Source organism: Protopterus annectens, chromosome 3.part0, assembly GCF_019279795.1.
Source record: "Protopterus annectens isolate FY-2018-M chromosome 3.part0, PAN1.0, whole genome shotgun sequence".
Taxonomy (NCBI): Eukaryota; Metazoa; Chordata; order Ceratodontiformes; family Protopteridae; genus Protopterus; species Protopterus annectens.
The window spans coordinates 736,789,729-736,815,851 of record NC_056731.1 but is presented as its reverse complement, the minus strand read 5'-3'; the positions used below and the strand labels follow the sequence as shown (position 1 = coordinate 736,815,851).

General features: G+C 32.9%; 1 protein-coding gene across 1 annotated transcript in view; it reads left to right on the top strand.

The window, feature by feature from the left end:
• The window catches only part of TBX20 (T-box transcription factor 20), a 219,173-nt gene that overhangs the window by 51,796 nt on the left and 141,254 nt on the right, over positions 1-26,123 (top strand). The window contains exon 2 of the mRNA XM_044065093.1: positions 8,627-8,876. Within this exon, the coding sequence (XP_043921028.1) occupies positions 8,627-8,876 (250 nt within the window). The remainder of the gene's footprint in view (positions 1-8,626; positions 8,877-26,123) is intronic.

Sequence of the window (26,123 nt, the reverse complement as noted above, 5' to 3'; positions counted from 1 at the left end):
TGTCACTGCTTATAATAATGTAAAACCTCATGTTCATTTCAGATTTTATGGTTTCCACAAAGTCTAATGCAGTAACTTTCACTGCCCAAATAAAGCTGACACAAGGCCTGGCAAGGATGGGTAAAACCATCAGATCTCACAATAAACATATGCATTTTCAACATGTGTGTATCATGAGAGGGCATTGTGCAATAATTGTAGGCATCCTTAGAGGCCATGTCATAGGATAACTAACATCATCTGTATAATGAAAGGAGGTTTATCTGTGCACATGGTACTTAAGCATTCAGGAAAATTAAAAATAACTACTTACTGGGCCCCAGTGATATTCCTGGCTTGTTCCTCAAGAAGACTCAAAGTATCCTATCACTGGCTTTAAGACCCCTTTTTTCTAAAGTAATTATAAAAAGGTAATGTTTCTTTGCCTTGGAAAGTGCTACAAATCCTCCACCACTTAAAAATGGGAATGAATCAGGTGTATAAAAGTACAGACCCATTAGTTTATAATCCCACCTTGGCACATGTTCAGGAACAGTTCAGATGTATGTTTTGCCTTTATCAAATTCAAACTACCATGTTTTTTGTTAAATGAAGATTTGCCTTCTCAGCCTGGTTTCCTTTTCCTGTAATAAGACTGATGCCATGGATCATTAGTTATTTCTGGATCTCTCCAAGGCATTTTATCCTATCTGTATCACAGCAGTCATTTAAATGTTAAATCTGGGAAAAATACAGTTTTATATGGTTGGATCAAATAGTGGGAACTCACAAACTTTACTGCTGAGGAATCTGTGGTATAACTTCTGCATAGTAGTTACTGAGTAGTGTGCCTTAAGGTTCCGTTTTAGAAACAGCGTTATTTATTTATTTATTTATCTATCTATCTATCTATCTATTTATCTATCTATCTATCTATCTATCTATCTATCTATTTTTATTGATTCCTAAACTAGCACCAGCAAGGTATGGATAAAGACATTTCTATATGACTGCTAGAGAATGTGCAGTCAACCAGGTGCGTCGATATTGCAGGAGTATAGGAAACATTTATCAATATGGATTAGTTATAAAGGCATCAGATGTACTATGAAAAAGTGTGCTGAGCTCCATTATGTGCTTACAAACAAAAAGGTTCTGTTTGTTTGCCAGGTGAAGTGTACTTTCTGATAGCGTTGCTTATCTTGCAATATTTATTAACATCTGATATTTACTTCCACTATAATATTCAGGCAAGTAGAAGAAAAAGTTTTTACACTGTGAGATATCTTTTTAGATGTAGATCAACTTCTCCTTTGCACTGCTTTAATTTCTCCATATGTTTAGGGTTTTTTAATATCATAACAGGAATGGATCCCATTCATAAGTTCATGAAATTTGTTTTGCTTCAGTCTTTGACGTTAGATAAGAGTACTGACTTTAACATTTACAGTGTATATGGTATAATATGCAATTGCCTTTCTGTATTTCATGTGGGGTTACTTGTATGGTAGCATATTTACCCATTTGGAAACTCTTTCTTTTATTAGCCCAGCCCCATTTGCTTCCACTACAACAATGACCGTGTGAGTTTCATTATTCCAGAATGCTCTAGTTTTGGTTTGTACAGCTTGATATTTCAAATACTGTCTTTCATTATGCAAGACAATATAGTTGCTGAGAGTAATTATTTTGATACTTAATGCTACTTTTGTCCTTTTCAACTACATATGGTTTTCTTGTTTCTGTTTCCTCATTTGCTTCCATTGAATAATCCCATTTGGCTATTACTTCTTCATTTGCAGTAATTGTTTGTGGTTTATACCTATAAGGTCTAAGGTTTGCACATTGTCTGATGAAACAACCTTGCCACCTTACTGGGCCTTTCAGTATATAGACATACGACCCCGAGAATGTCATGTCATATAACAAGATAAGCAACTGCCCCAAATCCTGTACTGGAAAATCTATATTTGTCTATATTTCCTATTCTTTACATAGATTTTGCAAAGCAGCATATACAAGGTCCATTCTTTCGAACTGCCTGTTCAGTCTGCATGCATACAAGAATCTGACACCTCATTATCTGACAGCAGGTAGATGGGAATGAGTTACTGCAGCTTTCTTTTCTGTGTATGTACTTCATCATATTAACTCCCTCACCTCATGCTGATCCCATACTTCTCTTCTTTTTGGTTTCATAGTGATACCATACTTCTCCCCTTTTTGGATTTAAATACTTATAGTACATCTTCCATCTGTCTCAATACTTCATCCACTGCTGCTTTCTCTAGGTCAGCCAGTGTTTCTTTATCTACATATTGTTTTGTTTTAATTTCTTCATTTAATTATCTTAAAACAAACATAATTTATGTATTTATTTATTTGTTTGTTTGTTTGTTTGTTTATTAACTGTGGTAGAGTACCAATTTCCATGATTAATCACTACATACAAATAAAATCAAAATACGTGAAGACAAACACAAAGTAGATACAGATAGAAATCAGGTAGATACAAATCAAGATACATAAAGAAAAATATTAAACAAACAATAATGCAGAAATACAGTGTGGTTGGCATAGATAAAATCCAGTCATGTTGAGAAATAGTAATACAGAGTGCATTGATGAAAACTGCATCATATTGACAAATAATAATGCAAAGTACTTTGATAAGACATCAAAATTAGCTTCCTAACAATGCAAATGGAAATACAGGATATCATGCAATAGGTGAGCTAAGTGCTCTGCATATGCAAGTTTCTTGTGCTGTTAGTTTGTTATATTTATGTACACTAATAATGGTTGCGGACAATGTGTGTGGTTTATTGTCCTCAGATTTAAGTAATTCTGCATTTATTGTAGTATTTATTTTTAGCTTGGTAGAAGAAGTGGGCTTTCAGCTCTCTTAATTGTAGGGTAGGTTGTAGAATTGGTTAAGTGTTTAGAAATGGATTCACAGATTTTGGGATTTGTGGGTGACAGAGTGTTGTGGTTTTGGGACTGGTACAAGTATGATTATGCCTGAAGCTTACTATGATCTCAAGTTATGTGGGAGGTAGGCACACCTTACTCATTTGTGCTAATACTAACTCTGTCCTTGCCCCTAGCCATAACCCTAGCAGTACATATTCAATTACAAAAAAACTTTCCGTAACAGTAACACCATTCAAACAAATTATGTCTGAAAGTTTATGGTCTGTTTCTTTTTTAACTGATTTGAAAATATATATATTTTTTTCCTTTTTCAGTCTTTTTTCCCAGCCTTCTGCTTGGTAAGTGTCCCTTTAACATGCAGTTCTGAAATACTGTGCGTCAATCTGCATGGTGAGTTTTACCAATTCACCAATGTGTGTGTGTGTGTTTGTGTTTGTGTGTGTGTGTGTGTGTGTGTGTGTGTGTGTGTGTGTGTGTGTGTGTGTGTGTGTGTGTGTGTGTGTGTGTGTGTGTGTGTGTGTGCATATGTGCATGCATGTATGCCTCTCTCTCTGTGTGCATGTATGTGTGTGTGTTTATATACACACACACACACACACACACACACACACACACATACATATATATATATATATATATATATCTGTTAACGTTTTATGAGAAGCACGAGTCATTAACTGATGATCTTAACAAGTTTATGAAAATATTCAACAGTTTTCATTGAGAGAAGATTACTCTAATAAAAACAGTAGATTTTTACAGGAAATGGGTGATTCTGAAAATGAGCTTCGCGCGCATAAGTAAAAAAAGTATACCAGAGACATGAATGACTGTCGAGGTAATCTAATTTACACCTGGAAGCATAATGTCCATTTTTCTGACTTCAAGAAAAATAAGAAAAAGGTAAATGTTAAAATGTAAAAGCGTTTGTTCAATCCTAAGGAAGCCTAGTGGGAATAATACTGATGGTGGGTGAAGTACGTCCAAATTTTCATCTAATGTTACTGATACAGAGGTAGAGATTTTGGAGAACTGTGAAAGCTTTTCACCTGTCCAAAAGTGTTTTGAGGCCCTTTAGATGTGGAGAGAGGAAACATAAATGGTCAAAGCACAGAAGAAGCCTTCAGACGAATGATGGAGAATTGACAGTGGATATAAGGGACAATTCATGTCATGTTGATGAGGACAGTTTAATAGTAAATTTAACTTCTTTTACTTTCACAAAAGATGAAATAGATGTGCTCAGTAAAGGTTTGAGCTTTGTATCTTCTTTTTATGTCTCTCAATACTCGGTAGTTTCTGATGTCAAAAGATTTTGTCAAAATTTAAACCTGAGGTTTTACTATAGCCATAGGCCTGAAGCTGTCACTAATTCTTCCTTTAAATTTAAGAAGTCAACATTTCAGCCACTTTATCATCCTGCAGTAAAGATGTTTGGAGAATGTGTTTTACAGGACTTTCATGTAAGTAAGCATTATATTTTGAAGAACTTTGGTTTCATTTTAAGTGTACAACAGAGAATTGCTTTAAATTTAAAACGTAATTGGAATTTAGTAGTGATTAAGGCTGATAAGGGTGGTGGTATAGTCCTTTGGGACTCTATTAATTATGATAAGGAAGTGATGAGACAGCTTAATGACAATATTACGTATACTAGGCTACCATTCAATCCAGGTTCTGTTTGTAAGAGCTTTATTGATAGATTTTTGGATGATGCGAAGTATGAAGACATGATTACAGAGGAATTATGTGGACAATTGAAGGTCGATAATCCTAAACCATCTGCATTTTACATCTTAACAAAGATGCATAAGTCAATGACTAACCCCCCCCCAAGGGAAACTGATCGTTTCTAGTAGAGGTTCTTTGATTGAACCATTATCGGTTTATTTAGTAACTCAGTTGAAACCATTTTTATCTTTGATATGAGCTCGTATCAAGGATAACAATGAGTTTTTGAAACTTATGGATGAAATTCAGGTACCTCCACATTCATATTTAAGTACATTAGATGTTCAGTCTTTATATATGAGTATCCCCCATGAAGGGAGACTTATTGCCTTAAAATATTGGTTGGATTTGTCTGGATGGTACAGTAATAAACTAATTGAGTTTCTTTTGAAATAATTGGGGCTGATATTGGAACATAATGCATTTCATTACAAGAACAATTGGTATTTGCAAATAAAAGGTACTGCGAGGGGTACAAATTTTGTGCCAATACATGCTAAACTTTTTATGGGGTTTTTAGGGATTAGTCTGATTTATGATGATGCGAAGCCATTCAAACAATTTATTAATATGTGGAGTAGTATCTTGATGACTGCTGGTGTATATGGGTAGGTTCAGTTGAAATTTGGAATGATTTTGTTAATTATTTAAATTCTAATAAGTATGGTATTAAATTTAATAGAAAGATCCAGATATTTAAAATTGATTTTTTAAATGTAAATGTGTCTAAATTAATTGATGGGACAATGCTTATGAGTTTTCGTAAGCCTTTTTCAAAAAATTCTGTATTGGAAGCCAGAAGTTGTCATCCAGTACATATTAAAAGAAATATACCAGTGCAATTTTTGAGACTCAGACGATTATGCAGTTAAAATAAAGTCTTTGAGGAAGAAGCTTGTAGAACAGAATCTAAATTTTTACGAAGGGGTTATAATGCAGATTTAGTTTCTAAAGCACGTTTTTGGTTCTAGGCAGGACAGGAAAGATTTTTTCAAATCAAATGGGTAATATGGGGTGAAAGGATTACTACTGATGTACCCAGATTTATTACTAGTTTTGGAACGATACTTTTAAAATAAAAGGGGTTATTAATAAATATTGGTTTATTTTGAAGTCAGACCCCTTTTTGAACAAATATTGGATGAGCATTGAATACTTTAATGGGTACAAAAAAGTTCTTTTCTAGCTGATAATGTTACTAGTCAGTCATTTAAAGGCAGTACATTCTGTGGTAATTGCACATATTGTAAGGTCATGTCTAAAACTAAATCTTTTAATTGGTTAATACTATGAAAGTACTTCAAATTAGATCTTTGATTACTTGTAACATGGATTGGATAATTTATATGGCTGTTTGTCAGTGTGGTGCATTCTATATTGGCCAAACATCTAGGCCATTTAAACACAGAATTGCATTACATATTAGTGACATCAATTGCAGAAGGCTTAGAAGTGCACTTTATAAGCATCATTTAAAACATGCTGGGGCACATTTTATTTTTGTCAGGCTTGATAAGGTTAAGGGGGAAGGGTTATCACAGTTTAGAAAACATAAGATCTTTTATTTCAAAGAAAGACTGTGGATAGTGAATTTGGGGCATTATGTAAGTCAGGGTTGAATGGAAATTGTTAGGAATTGTTTTTATAAATATATTTTTTTTTTGAAAAAGTTGTTGATCTTAAGAATTTTTGGTTTCTCTTTCTATATAATTAGATGTATATTGTGGGCAATGTATTATAATTGAAAGGGATCACTGTTACTTTAAATTACAATTTTTTAAGTAGTATGGCTATGTAACTTCCTGTAACACACTGAGCATTGATGATGCCTATATGGTGAAACCAGTTTGCTAGTAGTTGAGGCTATGGTTGCGTGATTTTAGTTTGGTGATTTTTCTGGATATATGCATGAGACAAGAATAAAGTATATTTATGGTGGAACGTGTTGCAATCCTTGCCTAATATAGAAGTCTGTGTTTTGTTTTATATATATATATATATATATATATATATATATATATATATATATATATATATATGTGTGTGTGTAGTTGTGTATCATTTCGTGGAAGGGAGCTTTGATTGAAGTACAAATGGTAAAAAAAATGTCTGAAAGTACATTCTACTTAAGGTAAGTTTGACTGAAAAGCCACTTATGTCAAAAAGTATAGAAGTGTGTAGATGATATTTCTGGTGTTTTTGCTCATAGGAGTTGACGGGGTTCATAATTTAGAAGATTTTGTGTCAACTGGCAATACCCATTCTCATCCTGTACCCCTCAAATTTGTAGAAGTTTGAATTTATGTGCTAACACTGATTCAATGTCTGTGATGTTGGTGTGTGACCGTAGAGTCAGAATATATAATTAAGGGAGGTGTGGGGTATGGGGGGGGGGGGGGCTTGCCCACCTGCAAAAAAAAAAAAACTTTTTGTGGTGTATAGATAGATAGATATAGCACAGGTGCCTGATGATGTGTTTTGGTTTCTGTTTCCTCACTGTATGTCAGATCAGATTTTTTGTGTGCAATTCTTACTCCAACATCACAGTATCTCAAATGAAATATTGAGTCGTGCTTTATATTTTTGTACTAGTTGTTCCTTCTCTGACGTTTAGTGACCTAGAACTCAGAATAAAACAATAAGGAGGAAACAGGGGAGGGGGGGTTGCTCTGCTGCAAAAACATTTATGTTTAATTTATCTGTGGTGTGTTTTCATGAAACAGTGTTCATTGCAATTCTGTTGATTCAGTCATTTGTGTCTTCAAGAGAAGAGTTTTGTGCTATGAGGGTCCAGAATGCATTCTGTGGGAGGCTAGATGTGGAAGAGATATAATAGCAGCATAGTCCTACTATCTTTTTATAAAAAATACACACATATAGATATTGATACAGGAAGGGTGGCCACGGTGGTGCAGTGGTTAGTGTTGCTGCCTCACAGTAATAGGTTTTCCAGTTTGATTCTCAGCTGGGGTGCCTTCTGTGTGGAGTCTGCATGTCCTCCCTGTGGTCATGTGGGTTTTCTTCAGGAGCTTTCATCCCACATCCCAAAGACATGCTGCAGGTGGATTGAACAATCTAAATTGGCCCTAGGTGTGAGTGTGTGCATGTGTGTGTGCCTTCTGTGGAAGGTTGGGCACCTGGCTAGCAATTCAACACTATAAAACTCCACTGCCAATCATTCTGTGGACTGTTGTTCCACTGTGGTGACCCCCTAAAGGGAAAAACTGAAAGAAGAAGATATTGATAAAGGAAGAGCTATAGATACATGGATACTCTGATATACAATTGTAAGTGGGTCATTGAGTAATGACTATACAACATATTTAGCACTATGGCAAAGAGACAGAGAGAGTTGAGACCTAAAATAATTAATGACCACCATTCTATATACCTTGGCTTGATTCTGTTAGTGTTAACCTGGAATTGCATGCTGTAGGACTGGATCTATGAGATCACCCTGAAAAGAAGCATATTTGCCGTAATGATCCTTACCCTGTTAACTGTGAAACCATAAAAATGTGATATACTTAGAGAAGATTTCACATAGTGTTTCTAAAACTCTGCATTCAAATGTATGTAAACCGTGGAGTATAGTTCAACAGCTTTCCCTTTCAGTAAGTTCATTTCATACTGTTTACTCCAAAACTGGAGCTGATTTTCACTTTTTGTGTTCTGTTCCTGGTAGGTCTTCAATGTTGTTTCATTACTTGGTTAATTGCAATGCTCTAGATTGTTACTTTTAAGAAAATATTTTTGCTGTAATTTTCGAACATCACAAAAATAAGTTGCCTATCCAGTACAAACTGTATACTTACTGCTAACACCGGTTTGTAAAAGCTTTCTAAAGAACCATAAAGTTCTTCTGAGTTGTAATTTCACTGTTTTGAATATACATGATATTTAGTAGAAGTGAAAATGCAATTTCCCATTTATATTATACCGATCCAATGAACTCTTTTTCCTCTTTCTTTTCCTCTTTTAGAGCAGTTTGTTGAAAAGTCTTCTTGTAGTCACCAGTCCCTTAGCGAACTCTCCGGCCTGCAGGAGTCAAACCAGATACCAACTGACTTCAGTGGAGTTCCTCATCCTCTCTGCACTGAGCCCCTGATCCCTACCAGCCCAGGAATTCCTAGTGAAGAGATGGCAAAGATTGGATGTAGCCTTGAGACAAAGGAGTTGTGGGATAAATTCCATGACCTCGGCACTGAAATGATCATCACAAAGTCTGGCAGGTGGGGGCACACAAAGAATTCTGCATCAGATACAGACGAAGTCACAGAAAAAAGTTGTAAGGAATATCCATTCATCATCATCATACTAGTTAGGGCAGAATAATTCTGAAACAAAGGCATGAACATTAAATGCAGTAAATCAAACACTAAACCTTAAGTCAAAGCAATACCATTTTAAGTTTTTATAATCAATTTCAGTTCTACTATATTAGGTCTGATCTTTCTCTGGTTAACCGTCTTCACTTTAACTTCTTCACTGGACCCTGGGGAAGTTTAGTTCTACTGTGGCCATTATTAGAATGTATTATTTAGGATGTGTTTTTTTAACTAAACAGTGTTTGTAATGAAATGCTATGAAGATATATTCAGTTTTGGCATTGTAACTTTGGAAATCCATAATCGGCACATGTGTTTGTATGTTGAAGTCACACCGTCTGCCGATTGTAACCCTCTTGATTTTTATTTCTCGTTTCCTCACAGTTAACGCTGGGGCACCAGTTCATTTTGACATTAATGTGGGCATGGGACTGAACTTACATGCTTTCTAATGCTTTATGAATAAATTATGCCACTGGCTTTCAGTGGTTGCTCTGCAAAGCAAAGTACACCAGTTATGTCCTAAAAAATTATTTATTTAACTGTTAATTGGGTTAACCCACTAGGCACAATTAACTATTTTCAGTTGCAGTCAAGGAGCACTGTCTGCTTAAAAAAGACTTGCTCAGAGTCAGTCATTAGGTAAATTTAAATTATGGATTCAAACTCAGGACTACATAGTAAAGGTATTTAGCAGGTCATAGCCTTAATATTTTGCATTAAGCTACTAGATATAGTAGAGACTTTGTGAAGTTGCATCAGGTACTTCAGGTTCACATGAAGTTCTGTACCTGCTAGAAAACTGACAATTTTAGCCAAATTAGGGAGTGATAGAAGTATATTGTGAATGATGAAGTGGTTAGATACTGGATATTACTTAGGAGTATAGGTGAATATTTATTACCTAAAGTCATGCAGTAGACTATATCAAGAAGAAGGTAGGTTAACCAAGAGAAAACTACAGTGTTAGTTTTGGAACTGTTTAAATTTGTGTCATATTTACATATGAATGTGTTCTTTGTGGTATTTTTAAAAGTTTCATGGATTGTTTGCTGGAATTGTATCTGCTTGTGCTATAGAAAGGTGTAAGACATATTTTGATACTGTTCTTTGACCGCCTCTCCTGTGTGCTGCCAAAAACATACCCCATGTGCTCCACAAATCAAACCATTCTGGTATAAATGAAAATTAATAAGCTAAAGACCCTCTCAACAACCTATATACATATTATTACAGGGACATATAAATCAGTTGCAGAGGAGGAGTTAGTACATCCTATATAAATACAGTGCTTGTCATTTTAGGTAACTTTATTTATTTATTTTTTGCTTGCATTTGTTTACCGGAAAACTCCACTGGGCCTGAAATTAGCCCATTTTCAGTGGAGGCCCATGGAAAAAAGCTCCACATGTAATTACATATAAAGAAAAATGAACCTAAACATTGACTGGAATACCATATTGGATGATTTTATCCATCCATCTTTATTTCTCTAATGTCTCTCTCTCTCTCTCTCTGTCTCTCAGTAAACCACACAAAAAGAGTAGCTAAAACTTCTATCTGACAGCATACTGTGAGCATACTGGAGAGGATATTTACAACTGTACCAAGCAATACTGAATTATTAGGTGTCATCATAACTCTCAAACTCTTAGAGCAAGAAATCTGATCAAAGCCATAATTAAACATAGGACATAGGATCAAAAACAGGGAGAATTTTTAAATATTGCTCTTGTAAAGTTAGAAAGTTGATAGACTAACAGGTTTTGCATTGGCATGAATTTTCTGAAGGATATGAAGTCTGATACTCAAATGTCTGTCATTATTTTCTAACTGCAATTGTAATGATTAATTCTAATTTGGAAGAAAATCAAAAGTATATGAAAAACAGAGCGAAAATATGAGGCCAAAATCTGGACATTCTGTGGAAATCTGTACAGTTGGGGGGTATAGGTGTCATGGCTGAATCCATCAATGACAACCTAGCCACATTTATTGTGAGGGGCCATGTAAAGATGCAGACACTGCTAAGCTTTTTCTACTAGATGAATATGGGAGCTTTGATTCTAAATGCTTCATTCAAGATCCACACTCTATAGATTGAACATACTATACCTGATACCACTCAGTGATGCACACTCATCAGAACCACAATGCCTCATACAGATTACCTCTGCTCCAGCTTTAGATATTTTAAACTAAAAATAATCTCATCAAGTTTTGTAAGGCTCACAACCAGTTGTGAAAGCTAAATCCTACTGGCAAGAATGACCCTCTACTCTGAGCAGCAGTGTGGGGACTCCAACAAGCCAAAGGCATTCTGGTGTCATAAAGAAAACTACTTAATCACAGACTAACTCTACTCCTTCACCGTTCTGCACCTGAGTGATACTGACATTGATATTCATTTTAAAGATTTTTTTCATGGTGTCATACAAACGAATCTGCTAATTAGTGAAAGCACTTATTGCTACATTTCTCCATAATGAAACTGGACTGCCTTTACTCTGCAAACAGCCTCTTAAGCTTTAGTGTATAAATTCCTCTGTGAGAAGAAACTTGGGATAGCTTCAGCTGACAACCTAGCCATGAGTTTATAAAATTGGCAACTGATATTGCCGACTCAGTTTTAATATTCATTGGAAGGTACATCGAATAAGGCATTGTTCCTAGCATCTAGAAAATGTATTTATTGTATCCCACATAGAGAAGACAAAGTTGTACCTTATAAAATTCATCGCATGGATGTTATCTATTCTACCCAAAATTCTAGAATATGTACATTCACAGCTTCTTCAAAATCTAAAAAACCCAAAAGAAGCACTATTCATTGCGAGTCCAATACCTTCTTTATTATAACACCAAATAAATTAAGCGTTTTCGTCAGTTGAAACTTGACTTCATCAGAATTAAATACAAAAGATAAAACCCTGCTTTAATATATGGACTACTAGTCAGTGATTGGTCCAGTAATTTAAACAATTAACAAATCCATTAACTTAATTGAGATTTAAAATACCAAAGGTTAATTTATCACATCTAATAAAATTTCTGCAAAATTCTTAATGTTCTAAAAACATTGTAGCAGTACAATATGTAATGGTAAAAAGCACAAATATCACAAGTAGATAAATATGTATTATTTGTATACAAATATCAACTATTTCTCATTTTACTTAAACTTGTTCTGCCCTTTCCTTTAAAATTGGTGCCAAATTCAAACATTCATTTAAGCCAGGGGAAACATTTGCTGCAAGCCTAAGCTGCCATATCAATTCCTTTTTCAATAATAGATTTTGCCAGTCTCCACCTCTGGCTTCCAAATGAGCTAAATCTAAAATAGCAAAATGAAAACCTGTATAATCATTACATGTCATACTATGTTTATACAAAGCATTTGTAGCTTTTTTATTTTTATGTCATACAAATGCTCGTAAATTCTTGTCTTGAGAAGCCTCTCAGTCTTCCCAATATAGAAAGAACTACAGGTGTCACACATAGCAATATAAACTAACTTGCTAGAAAAACAGTTGCCTCTCCTAGGGTAAACTGTATTATTGTTCTGGTTTTTCAAACATATTTTAGTATCCTGTAAGATGTAAGAACAATATTTACATCTCCCACAACACCTAGTACCATTGTTAATTACTTCATCTGTTACAAGACATTTTGGTCCACTTTCTAGAATCTTTTTCAAATTAAATCCAATTTTTGTAGTAAACACTGTTTTTTCACCCAAAACTTGATATTTGTCATGGTCAACTTTAAATATGCTCCAGTTCTTATGCAAAACATCTTTAACTTGTTGATATAGGGGACTGTATTGTAAAATACAAGTATGCTCAAAATTGGTTTCATTAAGTTTTTTATCAGTCTTACCAGAAGTTTCGTTTTTTTCTAGTCCCTTACCTAATAATGGGGTATATCTCTTACCCCATTCAACGTACACTTCATAAAGAGTTTTTTTATATAAAAATAAGTAAATGCAGCCTTATCTCAAGCTCACAGCATTTCAGACCTTTCCATGTTACTGATACTGCCCTACCATACTATACTATACTATTATACTATATTATACTATACTATACTATATATATATATATATATATATATATATATATATATATATATATATATATATATATGGTTTACTTTTAAAATGTGGAATGGCACTTATGTAAAACTGTGAAGGTCGAATGTGTCTTTTCCAGTTTCCATAATGCCATTCTGAAAAATGATCAGATCTACATTAGCGAATGGTAGTGTACATTTGCTAATGTGCATATGACATTCTGATAACAGATCACACTGCACTGGAGATCTGGAAATTTACCCTTTTCCTCACTGTAGTGTGATCTCGGAGATGGAATATATAATATGCAGGGATGTGGAGGGGGGGATTGCTCCCCTGCAGAAATGTTACAGGTAACATGGACGTTCACGATTGAAACTTACAGTGTTTGAATGTCAATTCCATAGTTACAATTTCCAACATTTTGGTAATTTTGTATTACCAAATTCGGAAAACAAATTTGATCAAAGGTGGAAAAATTGCTTTGATTTTCCACATTTTGATAGTAAACATATATCCATGTCCATCTGCAACAAGACCTAGCAAATTCCAGATATTGAACTATATCAGTGTAAAATTGTTACTTGGCTTCTTTTTAATGCAACTTTAACTTTATGCATGTATCCCAACATATGTGAATCGTTTTGCTATAACTACTATTATATCAATATTGTTTAAAATTGTACTTGTTTTAAAATTTATTACTGGAGCTTTTCTCCTCAGGTCTCCACTGAAAATGGGCCACAAGCCCAGTTGGACAAACCCTGTTAACAAATGTCAATATATATATATATATATATATATATATATATATATATGTGTGTGTGTGTGTGTGTGTGTGTGTGTGTGTGTGTGTGTGTTATACTATACTATTGTAGAGTGCAGCTTTTTCCAACCAAGCCTTGGCTAAATTGCTAACTTAGTCCTTTTCATCCTCTTCAAATGTTTTATACTCTTGGCCCTGCAACACTTCTCTTGACATAAATAGCTATGGCCTTTCAGTGACATTAAGTGGCTCAAAGGATACCTGGATGAAAGTCATGAATGAGTCTTTGCCATTTGTAGGAACATTGTCCATCTGCAACAAGACCTAGCAAATTCCAGTTTAAAAGCCAGTTGAATGTCTGACTGTTTATAAGAACCCTAAATTGAGTTCCACATACAAAGAATTATTGAATAGCATTATGGATACCAGAGATAATGTACTTGGACATAGCCAGGATGACTCAAATGCAAAAAATAGAGCTTGACTTCTGTTTTATGCATTAAAGTAAGATATTCTCAGCTTCCCTTCTCTCAGAGCTATAAAACTCATTTGTATTATTTGTTGGCTTTGCAAAAATTAAAAGAACAATTAAAATTGTAAAAAATTTATTTTGGAAAAACACTGAATATTTGTACTGCTTTTCATTAAATGCATTCTAAACACAGCTAATTAAATAATATATAAAACAAACACCTTATTCCAGTCCATTAAAAGATGCAGTTTACAAGAATTGCATGTGATAGAATGAGAATTTTGTTACTCCTAGATTAAAAAAAAGATAATACTATGAAATGGCAAACAGTAGTAACAATCGTGATTCTGAAATATGTCAACTGCTCAAATTTCTGCACACATATCAAGAATTATAAGGCTAGAGTCTGCTAGTTGAACTGAAATAGCCTCCCAAACATCTATAATACCTTTGACTATTCTTTGTCACAGATTACAGCAGTTTCCTACAGATTATTACTAAAGGCACTTTTGAAAGTGATTCATATTGCACTTTCATCCACACATCAATAAGATTACACTTCATTTGAATAGAAAAACAACCAAACCAACTAACTGTATAGTCAAAACAGTCATGTGACTAAAATTATATGACACAAAATCATTTTTTTAAATATTTTTACATTGTCAGTCTTAATGGCCTTAGATTAAAAATATTTTTATATTAATTTGAACATTCTGACTTGGAAAACTATCAACATTCAGTGCTAATTGCCTGAGCAGATGACTTTTCTTCTAGTTATGTCTTAAGGTCTCCTTCCCACTCATTAAAATGTACAGCATCTAATACGGAATGCACATCTTTCTTATAGTTGTGACATTTTACAGCATGCCTGTATAAAGCATTAATAGTGTCTTCTGATAATATACTGATGCTCATAAATTATTTTCTTCGGTGCTCAGTTCCCCACATAAATACAGTTACAAGATTTGAAAGTAATTGTTTCCACAATTAAAATGTTCTTTTATAGACATAACAGTTTTGTATTTTTGTCTATTTATTTAAGGTCTTTCAGAAATAAATCTGTATTACTTATACATATCACGCCTAAACCTGCATTTGGGCCTATTATATGTGTTGTGCAATACGCACCCATCTTGTGTTTCTAGAAAATATTTTAAATTCCTGCCTCTTTTATTTATAAAATAAGGTTCTGCTCCTAAATTCATACACAACTGATCATTCCCAGAAATAATTTTCCAGTTTAATCATAGAAAGTTTTTTATAGTACCATTGTCTACACTATCAGTGATGCACGTAGCAGTTCTCCTTTTTTTCATAAAATTTTTTTATTTTTCAAATACAGTTGAATAAATTCCATAGTATTTGTATATAACATCTTAAATAACTGTGCACACTATTTACATCAGCCTGACACTATAACAGAGCTCAGTATATACAATTACTTTATAGGTATAACAATCCATTTATCGGAGTGTATCTGTTCAGTTATTGTAAAGTGTCAATTAATGATAAGACTTTTTTCCATGGATTGTTAATAAATGGCTTAGGATGAATCCTTAATTCTTTAATTTTAATTTCCATGAATGCTGTGGTCTTCAGTAGGCTGTAGAAGTCTTCCAAAGTCAGTATTGCATTTGTATTCCATCTACTTGTTATACACTTCCTTGAGATTGCAAGTATTGTCCAAACTAGATACATATTTGACTAATTCAAATGATGACCTCTGTACACATTTAATAATACTAGAGCTTTAGATAAGTTAAACGATTCATTAAATAAAGCTTGTAAAAAGTTTTTAATACCATTCCAAAATGGCTTAATTTTAACGCAGTTGAAAAAAATGTGATTCCAATCTGCATTGTGTATTTTCTCGCACCTCCAACATATTCCCTTTGTGGAAAAATTAATTAAAGTAATTCTATCTGGAGTTAAGAATGCTCTGTGCAAGCATTTCCAATTAAAAACTTTCTATTATTGTGTAAAGGATGTATGTTTTATTGATAAAAAATATTTGATTTAATTTCTTCAGTTAGCTGTAATGAGTGTCCTTTTGTGATATATTTCCAATATGAGGATTTGGGTGTTGTTTTATAATTTATCAATATCTTGTAAAATTTCAAAATACTATTTCCATTTCATAATCATTTAATATGATTTCATATAGGCATTTTGTAAGTTTAGTTATTTCTTTAAATGAAGAATTGCTAATTATTCTGCATAAGCCTTGCCAATACGTCAGAATGCTTTGCATAATTAGCCAATCTTGTTGTGGAATTTTGTATGTTGTTTCTATTGTTTGCATATCCAGAACTTTTAGTTCTTTGATACATTGAAACCAACAAATAAATCATTTCTGTTCCCAGGAATTAATTATTTCTCTGTATATTTTATGTGGATAGCTCTTTGTAACTATGAATGGTGTTAAAAGATCAAATCAGATTTTTAAATCTTTATTTGCATTAATCATTTTCCTAAATGAGTCAATGTAATAATTAATCATATGAGTTTTAGTGGGCTTCTTTATGTTATATTGCATGCTAATACATATGTGTCATGGCAAATTGTTTTTATCTGTTATTTGAAATTTTTTTGTAAATCAAATAAATTTATTGATATTACAGTTAGTAATTATTTCCAGTTTTCAGAATAATTTGGACTTATCCAGTCTGAGATTGTTTTAGATATTGATGCTTTTATATATGTTTCTGTATCAGGAAAGTTTAATCCTTCATGTTTCCATGGTCTGATATGATGTATTAAAGTTATTCTGTTTCTTTTGGGAAACCATAACATTTGTATTAGGCACGAGTTTATTTTTTTGAGTATATTCCTTTCTGGTAACCGTTGTATTTCCAAAGCTATATATAGAATTTTGGGTAGTAAAACCATTTTTATTAACTGTAGTCTATCTTCAAATGTTAATATTATTTTGTTCCACTTTTCCACAGAGATTTTAATTGCATCGATGATATTATTGTAGTTTTTTTAAACTAATTCATTATTATCCTTGCATAACTCAATTCCTATATATTTTAAGGTAGATTATTGTTTCCCTATAATGTGATTCCCCTTCGCCTTCAATTCTATTTTTATTTAAAAATAAAAAAATTGATTTTGATTTATTGAAATGGAGTCCTGAAGTCCTGTAAAATGTGTCAGTTAAAATATCTAATTCTTCTAATGTTGCTTTTGTATTGGATAATGTTAATAATATGTCATCAGCAAAGAGCATTACTTTAGAATTGTATTGTTCATAAACATCTACTGCTTTGATTTTTGTTTTGTTATGTATTGAATCTGCCAGTATTTCAATAGCCAAAGCAAATAGAATTGGTGACATGGGACATCCTTCTTTAGCACCCTTTGTTATATGTATAGATTCAGAGGTGAAAGGACCTAGCTTAACATACGCTAAATTATTTGTATATATATTCTTTAGTAGATGTACAAAGGAAGGAGGAAATTCAAGTAATGCCAGAATTTTGAATAAATAGTCCCAATTTAGAGAATCAAAGGCTTTTTCTATATCTAAGCCAATTATGAGTGCTTGTTTATTTTGTTTATTAATATAGTCTATAAGAGAAATTATTCTTTTAATATTGTCATGTGTGTGTTTATGATATATACATTCAGTTTGATCATTATTTATTGTTTTGGATAGTGGTATTTTCATACTGTTATTAATGTTGTCATAAATATCTTATCGTCATTATTTAATAATGATATAGGTCTATATGAGGAACAGAGGTTTGGGGATTTGTTTTCCATTAGGATTGGTGTGATTAAAGAATATCCCCAAGAGGGTGGTATTAAAGCTTATGACCAAATTTCTAATAGAGTTTTATAGAAGAGAGATAGTATCTTTGAAAGAAAAAGTTTATATATCTCCATAATTATGCCATCTATACCTGGAGCTTTATTATTTTTACCCTCTATTATTGTATCTGTAATTTCTTTGTAGGATATGGGTGCCTGCAGATCTAGTTTTAATTTTTCTGGTATTATTTTATATTAAAACATTTTTCATCTAGATTTAATTGGTTGATATATATATTTTCTTTTTGGAAATGTTCCATATAGTGATTTCTATAGGCATCAAGAATGTCACCTATATCCAAGACATTTTCCCTTTCTTTTCATGGAAGATAATTTTAATGTTATTAGCTTTTGATTGTATTATGATTCTTGTGGATAAATTATGCAGATATTTGGGAGAAGTGGCCAAGGTATTAATTTTTAGTTTTTCTAAAGCTGAACTAGTTTTATATGTTAGAATTTCATTTTATTTATTGTTTAATACTTCTACTTTCTTTTTCATCTCCAAATGATTTTGATTTTTTTCAGCTTTTACTGACAAAAGTTTGGATTGTAGATCTAATAATTCAGAATCCCATTCTCTGATTTTTTATACCAAGTTAGAGTTTTACCATATATGTAAGCTTTTAATGAGTCCCATATCATTATTTTATTTTCTCTGTGGTGTAATTAATATCTAAGAAGAACTGTAATTCAGATAATAACCACAGTTTGAACTCTTTAATTTTAGTTATATATGCTGGAATTCTGGAGTTAAAGATTAATGGTTTGTACCCATTTTGAAGTTTTAGTATTAATGAATTGTGGTCTGAAAAGAGGCAGGGAGTGATTAAGAAATTAATGATTTTAGAGTGTAAGTCATGGGCAGCAAATATTTTATCTATTCTAGTTTGGGTACCAAATCTGTGATATTGATGGGAAAACAACAAAGATCTTCTTTATATTTGAAAGTATCTACATGATGAAATTATTCTACTCACTTGTTTAAAGCTTTTGGTACAGCAGATGTATACAGCGGTCTTTTATTTGTAGTTTCAGAAATATCAACTATACAGTTAAGATCTCCTAATATTAAGTTGCTTTATAATTGCTGGAAATGAAATCCAAGTGTTTTTTAACAGTTCCTGATCCAATGCCTGGGAACCAGTGTAGATTGGCTAGGGTCCATATTCTGTTATTACATTTAACTATTACTAATGCCATAAGGCCTTCTTTTATCTTCATACTTATAAATGATTTCTGGGTTAATCACATTTGTTTTCCATAAAATTGTTACCCCTTTTGTCTTTGTCTTATAAGTGGATTGTGCCAATATCATATATTCCTTAGGATTCCATTTGTAATTGTCATTTGTTTTGAAATGAGTTTCTTGAAGGAAGGCAATTTGTGCTTTGTTCAGTTTTAAATATTTCAGTAGATTTGATCTCTTGCTAGGATTGTTTAAGCCATTGGTATTTAAAGATAATAAAGTTAAATCCATCTTAGGTTATTTAGACTATGTATTTTTGTTTTATTGTGACTATTAAACATTTTCCTCTGATAACTATAAAGTATATGTTTGAGCTTTTAAAGGAAATTATCAGTTTTATACTTTAAGTGTTTACCAATAAAGTAATGTTTTGGTCAGGCATACTAAAAATGTTTTTGTGAAATAACAAATTTAAATGAATAAATGTTAACAAAACTAAGATCCACACTGGCCATGGAATGAAAATCATTCCTAATCTGATGGATAAACCTAAGGCCATCAGATTATCACTTCTACCTTGACAATCTAGAACAGTAGTGTCCAACCCTCAGACCTCTTCCATGCGCCTTAATTTAAAGTTTTACTTTTTTCCGCTTTTTTAAATGCTTGCGACCTTTCCCCTGTGCGATGCGCCAAAGCACCCTCCCATTACTTTTCGATAGATGTATTTGCAGCAAGGAAGAGCTGACTTGCGTCCTGTAGCTGTTAGCATGATGAAAAATACCCTTCCGGTAGATGTATTCGCAAAGAAGAGCTGAAGGAAGATGAGACCATTGCCAAGAAAGCTGAGAGAGAGAGAGCGAGAGAGAGAGAGGGATTTGTCATTTTTACACAGACACCAGGTAAGCTAAGTATGTTGTAGTAATCTTTACTGTAGTCATTAAAATCCTTGCACACCTAAAACTATCTTACAAACTGTCATCTATTTTTTAAGTCTATGTTGGGCCATAGAAACACTCTTATCCACAAAGCTGAATATGATCTACCTCTGGTAACAGTTAATTCCAGCTTAACACACAAACTAAAAAAAAGCTGAAAATAAAATGTGGAAACTTACACTCCTGTCTGATGCACACAGCCACATTGTGACACTAAATTTAAAACATTTTCTGCAGCAGACAGTATAGAAATGGGCCGCTACATGGTTATTTAGCACCAAAATGCAACCCCAAAAAGAACAATATTAGGGAACAAATAAAATTCAACAAGGGGTAGTCACAATATGACTTTACTTTGGTCAGGCCACTCTTTTAATTAACCACAGGTGAAAGAGAATTCTTTAACCAGAGCACAGCACATGGAATCATCCTCTAAGTGGGGTAAGGAAACAACAACACTGAAAGGCTTCAAAGTTAAATTGAAACAATACTTACTTAATAATATCAGTTGTATCTGCATTCAGAATATTGAATAACAATGCATAAGAACAAAACTTAATCTTGTACAACTGAATAAAACTGTGATTAATAATTAGAAACAGGAAGCTAATGATCTTACATATGCTCTGCTGTAAATATCATTGAAGTGTTAGTGTTAGTCTATGTGTAAATATGATGTTACAAACACATGTGCTTTACTGGCTAACCCCATTACACTCCAGGGCCCAATACTTTGACTTAATGGTCTGCAAGCTTCTGGTATCTATTTATGTAAATTAGTTTCTCTTTGTATATATTGTTTTTTTTTTATCTTTTTACTACTACTTCATTGGAGACTGGGTTGTGTGTGAAAAGGGTAATTTTATCCACCACCTACCTGTTTACCAAATAAATAACTACAGAAAGAAATAATTTATTGTTGTGTCTGCAAATAAAAATGTTAGAGCTGATAATCATGGATCTAATCTAGACACACATAGCCTTCTTAATGACCATTTGTATAGCAGGTGAATATAAAGAGCTAACCCAGCGACCATAAGCTAAATCCGCCTACCTATAGCTTTCTTTCAGGTTCACAGTGAGGACATCATTGATGGTAGGTAGACACTTCTATCAGCAAAGCACTGCACTATGATTTATAGAACTAGTATAGATGCTTGTGTTGCACAGCTGAAGAACAGAGCTAAAAAAACTAGGAATTTAATGAGCTGTATGATTCCATAATAAGATACAGAATAATTTGTATATAAGAAATAATGAAAAAGTGCCTACTTAGTAAGATAAACTGACCTAATCTTATCAAAAGCTGGGGTGTTTGCAGAGTAAGTAAAATTATTGGTGCACAGTTGAAAGTTTTAACTGAGAAAAGATAAAATGTTAGTGAAAACACAACAGTATAACATTAAGTGAGGATATGCAGTTAAAATAACAGTGAATATGAAAAGGATTGATATTGTTACTTTGCAATGTTATGTAAACATTATTTGCATGCTAGATGGAAGTACGAGTGGCAAAATTGTGTACCTCGATATATACAAGTGAACACAATTTGCAGGATTATTGTAATTTCAGCATGGATGGAGTTATAAAAGGAGACATTTTTATTAGCAGATAAAATAGATCAGGGCTGGGAAAGTGACACAGCCTCATTTTCACTTCAAGGGATGGTTATAAGTTGATTCAGAGTTTCTTTTTTCCATATTGTGGACATAAGTTTAAATATAATAATTTATATATCAAAGTGGAATGCAGTTGAAATTCAGGGTTTCTAAGACGTCACATCATTCTACATATCTTTTTTAGGGCTGAACAGAAGACTGTTAAGGGAAGGCAATATTCAAGTTTTGGGATTAATTACTCCCTTTGTAATTACTTGGTGAATGTCAGTGGTGAGTAATGTATTTATTTTGTAGGATATTTTCTTTGCTTATCTTTGCCCCCATTGTCAAAAACCACAAAATATGGAGACACTTTCTGTATTAAAGACCTTTTTTTTTTTTTGCTCTTCAATGTGAGAGATCTTTTTTTTTTTTTTTTTGGTCCTAACTTGCCGTCTACATGATATATTTTACATGCGGCCCCCAGACCAATTCTGTTGACTCAATGCGGCCCTTGCAACTGAAAAGGTTGGACACCCCTGATCTAGAACATCTGAGCTCCATAAATTGAATTATCATATGGAGAATATTTGTAATAGGAATAAGCAATATTTATATTATTTTGAACAGATATAGTACTGTTGTAGATTTGACAGAATGTTAATACAATATAAATGCCTACTTATTGTTTAAGCAATTAATATTTACATGAAAGATAGATGACAAGCAATTCAATCATACTAAAGTAGGATGTATCATATATAAAACCTAAGTAAAAGATTATACCACACAGTTATATTCACCCTTATTAATGAAGTCTTTCAAAACTTATTACCTAATATAAATAGATGGTAATAATATTTATACCTCATGTTTATAATACAGTGTATTTTACTGGATATATCAGAATTTATATTTCATTGTTTACCAGTATTTAAGTAATCAATTTGTTTGTTGCTAACTTACTTAAAGCATCAAGTTTGTTTTATGTAAACATTGATGAAAGTTAGTGCATTTTTTAATTATCAGTGCATCCTTCTTTCCCCCATTTCTTACACATACGGATTTTCATATCTGTCATTTCTTATTATAAAATGAGTAAATTTATAGGTTAAAAACAACAAATTAACTTATTGTGATTAATGATTACAAGTTCCCTTTCCATGTTCATAAATTGCCATTTTTTGACATATACTGAAAGTTTTTAGATTTAAATGGCAACGTTCTATTTTGTATAATCAGTAAAGGTTAAACTGAGTGATTATTGTCAGTTTAATACTATTTGTTCAGAATAAGATTGTTACATTCTGTGACATTTCAAGTTCAGTTTTCAGAATAAGATTGTTACATTCTGTGACATTTCAAGTTCAGGCTTCTATTGTTTCTCTTGAACAACTTGGTCAGTTTGATGTCATGTATTAAACATTAGTTACCTTGGTAACCACTTAAGTATTATATATGGTCAAGATGGGTTGCAAAAACTACAATTCAAGTTAAAGCAATTACATGACTTGTTATGCATATTTACTTATATAAGAAAATCATCATGCTTCCCCTTGATGTTCAGTGTAGTGTATGTCATTTATGACAAGTTAAGACAGTAGTGTTATTATACACAAGCCCATGTTATTAAATCCTGTCTTTAATATCTAAATTCATCAGACTGCTTCATCTTATATGACGATTATATATTTTATGTCTAGATTTACTAAAATCATACATTACATAACTGTTGTGTGTGTTTTTTTATCAAGAATCAATGTAATGAGCTAAATGAAGTGTTGGGATACCATCAATATGTGTATATGTGGTTTAAAACACCTCTTTTATCATATATATAGATATATATATATATATATATATATATATATATATATATATATATATATATATATATATATATATATATATATATATATATATATATATATATATAAAATCCAAAAACGTCATTGCCGAGAATCATATCGGAGGCTCCTCTGAGCCATTAAGCATTATCGTCACTCTGTCTCCATTACCATAGCAACCTGGGAGCATCTATTTCTGTTAATGTGTCTGTGTACTGCATACCAGAGGCTCACAATGCAACTGATGCAAAGCTTCACTTCACTGCAACTTCAAGCCTAAATTCCCTCCCTTTCAGCAAGGTAGCAGCCAGGAAAAGAACAGAGCGCAAACAGATAAAAAAAAAAAACCTCCCAACAAGCCACCACAATAAAAGACAACACACTCCTCCAGCCCTCCCACCTCTCACTCAGCAGATGTACAAACAAACCATTTCCTGCCAAAATATCCCAAATCACAGCTCCATCCACCCCCCCCTCCCCTGGATCCAGGCCATAACACCAAATGTCTCCTCCCAGCACACAATCATCAGTAAACCTCGACCACAAGCTGCAACCCACACCCTCCCAGAGATGAAAACGGCAACATGCAACAGCCACCAGACACAGCCACACCTGCACACACCATGTCAGGCCCAATCAAACAGCACTTGAAGCCATGATACCTACCATAATTGACATTAATTATGATTAGACAGAATAATAATGACATTTGTACTAGCTCCCAACATGGCTGCATCCATGCACACCATATCAGGATTGATCAAAAAGCACTCAAAGCTATGATGCCTGCCATAATTGATATTAACTATGTTTAGACAGAATAATAATGACATTTGTACTAGCTGCTAGATACAGCTGCATCCACGCACACCATATCAGGATTAATCAAACAGCACTCGTAGCTGTAATACCTTCCATAATTGACATTAACTATATTTAGACAGAATAATGATGACATTTGCACTAAGAGCTTGCTACTATTATTTAACCAGGATATACATGACATTTCTTAATCATAATTTAACTGAAGAAGGCATTAGTCTCCATGACAGCATTTTTTTTCAAAACACTCTACTGTTACTGCTATTATATATGTTTGTTACATTTGAGTCTGAACTCTGATGAATGGTACCTTGTTGAATTAGTTAATTAATTACTTAAATTATTATAAGTAAAATAAATGAAAAATGAACAAGATAAGTATTCATTGAGTTCAAGTAGGAGAATAACAACGTCTATGTTTGTATTATATGTTGGTTTGCTTGGCTTATATATAATGTAAATAGTAACCCATCTTGACCTACCTTTGTTTGTGAAGAATTATTGGACTCTTTGAACATTCTGAATAAATCATTACTGTTTATCAGTTGTTTAAGAAGCCCTCCTTTTTTAAAATAAAAACAGATGACAAGTGATGTACCATATCAGTTGATGCTTTGAAAGATGTAGTTGTAAGAGTTATTTGTTTGGGACAGCTATCTTGGAATCAGTTTTTTGTTTCTTCTTTCTAGCATCAGTCCAAGGATTTGTTTCTTTTATTCTTTTAAGAGTAGGGGCCATCCATTCCATTTCCTCTGGGATAGACACTATGTTGTTGTTTTTGATGAATATAGTAGCTTCTTCTAAGTCATTAAAGGTTCTCAATTCATTGGCAAAAAGTATTTTTATCTTGGCTGGAAAGGCCAGCTGCAATTTAATGTTTTGTTTCAACAGTTTTATTATTGGCAAGACTTTTTTTCTTTTTTCTAGTATTCTGGAAGAAAAATCACTGTCAAACCTTATCAGGCTTTGATTGTATTTTAAGGGTGATTTTCTCCAAGCAGATTTTAATATTAGTTCCTTGTCCAGAAATGAAAGAAATGTTATAAATATGGATCTAGGTGGAGTATTTGTTGAGTTAGAAGCAGGTTTCCTCAGTGCTCTATGCGCCCTTTCAATCCCAAATGAAAGTCCCTCTTTCAAGTCTAAAAATTCAGGAATCCAGGTTATTAATAATGAAATAATGTCTTCACCTTCAGTGATTTTAGGCAGACCAAAGATCTTTATGTTGTTTCTCCTTTCCCTGTTTTCTAAGTCATCTATTTTGTTAAGCAGCCACGTATTCTGTTTAAGCAGAAATTCTTTTTGGAATTCTTCCTCTTTGAGACTCCCTTCATTGTCATTTAGAGAGGTCTTTATATTTATTATTTTTGTATGGTTTTGCTGTAATAGTCCCTTAAGAGTATCAGTCTGTTTTTGAGAATTTAATTTTAGGTTTTCTTAGTCATTTTTTAAAGCCATCTATCTTCAAAGACAGTTCCTATAAGGTAGATGTCATCAATTGCGGGGTTTTTTTCAAAGCAGCATCTGGATGAGCATTTCTTGAGTTGTTCATATTCAGTGACTCAATACATCTCCAAGTTACTTGACAGGAAAATTTTTGTATATCTCTACCAAAATTGATATGTATG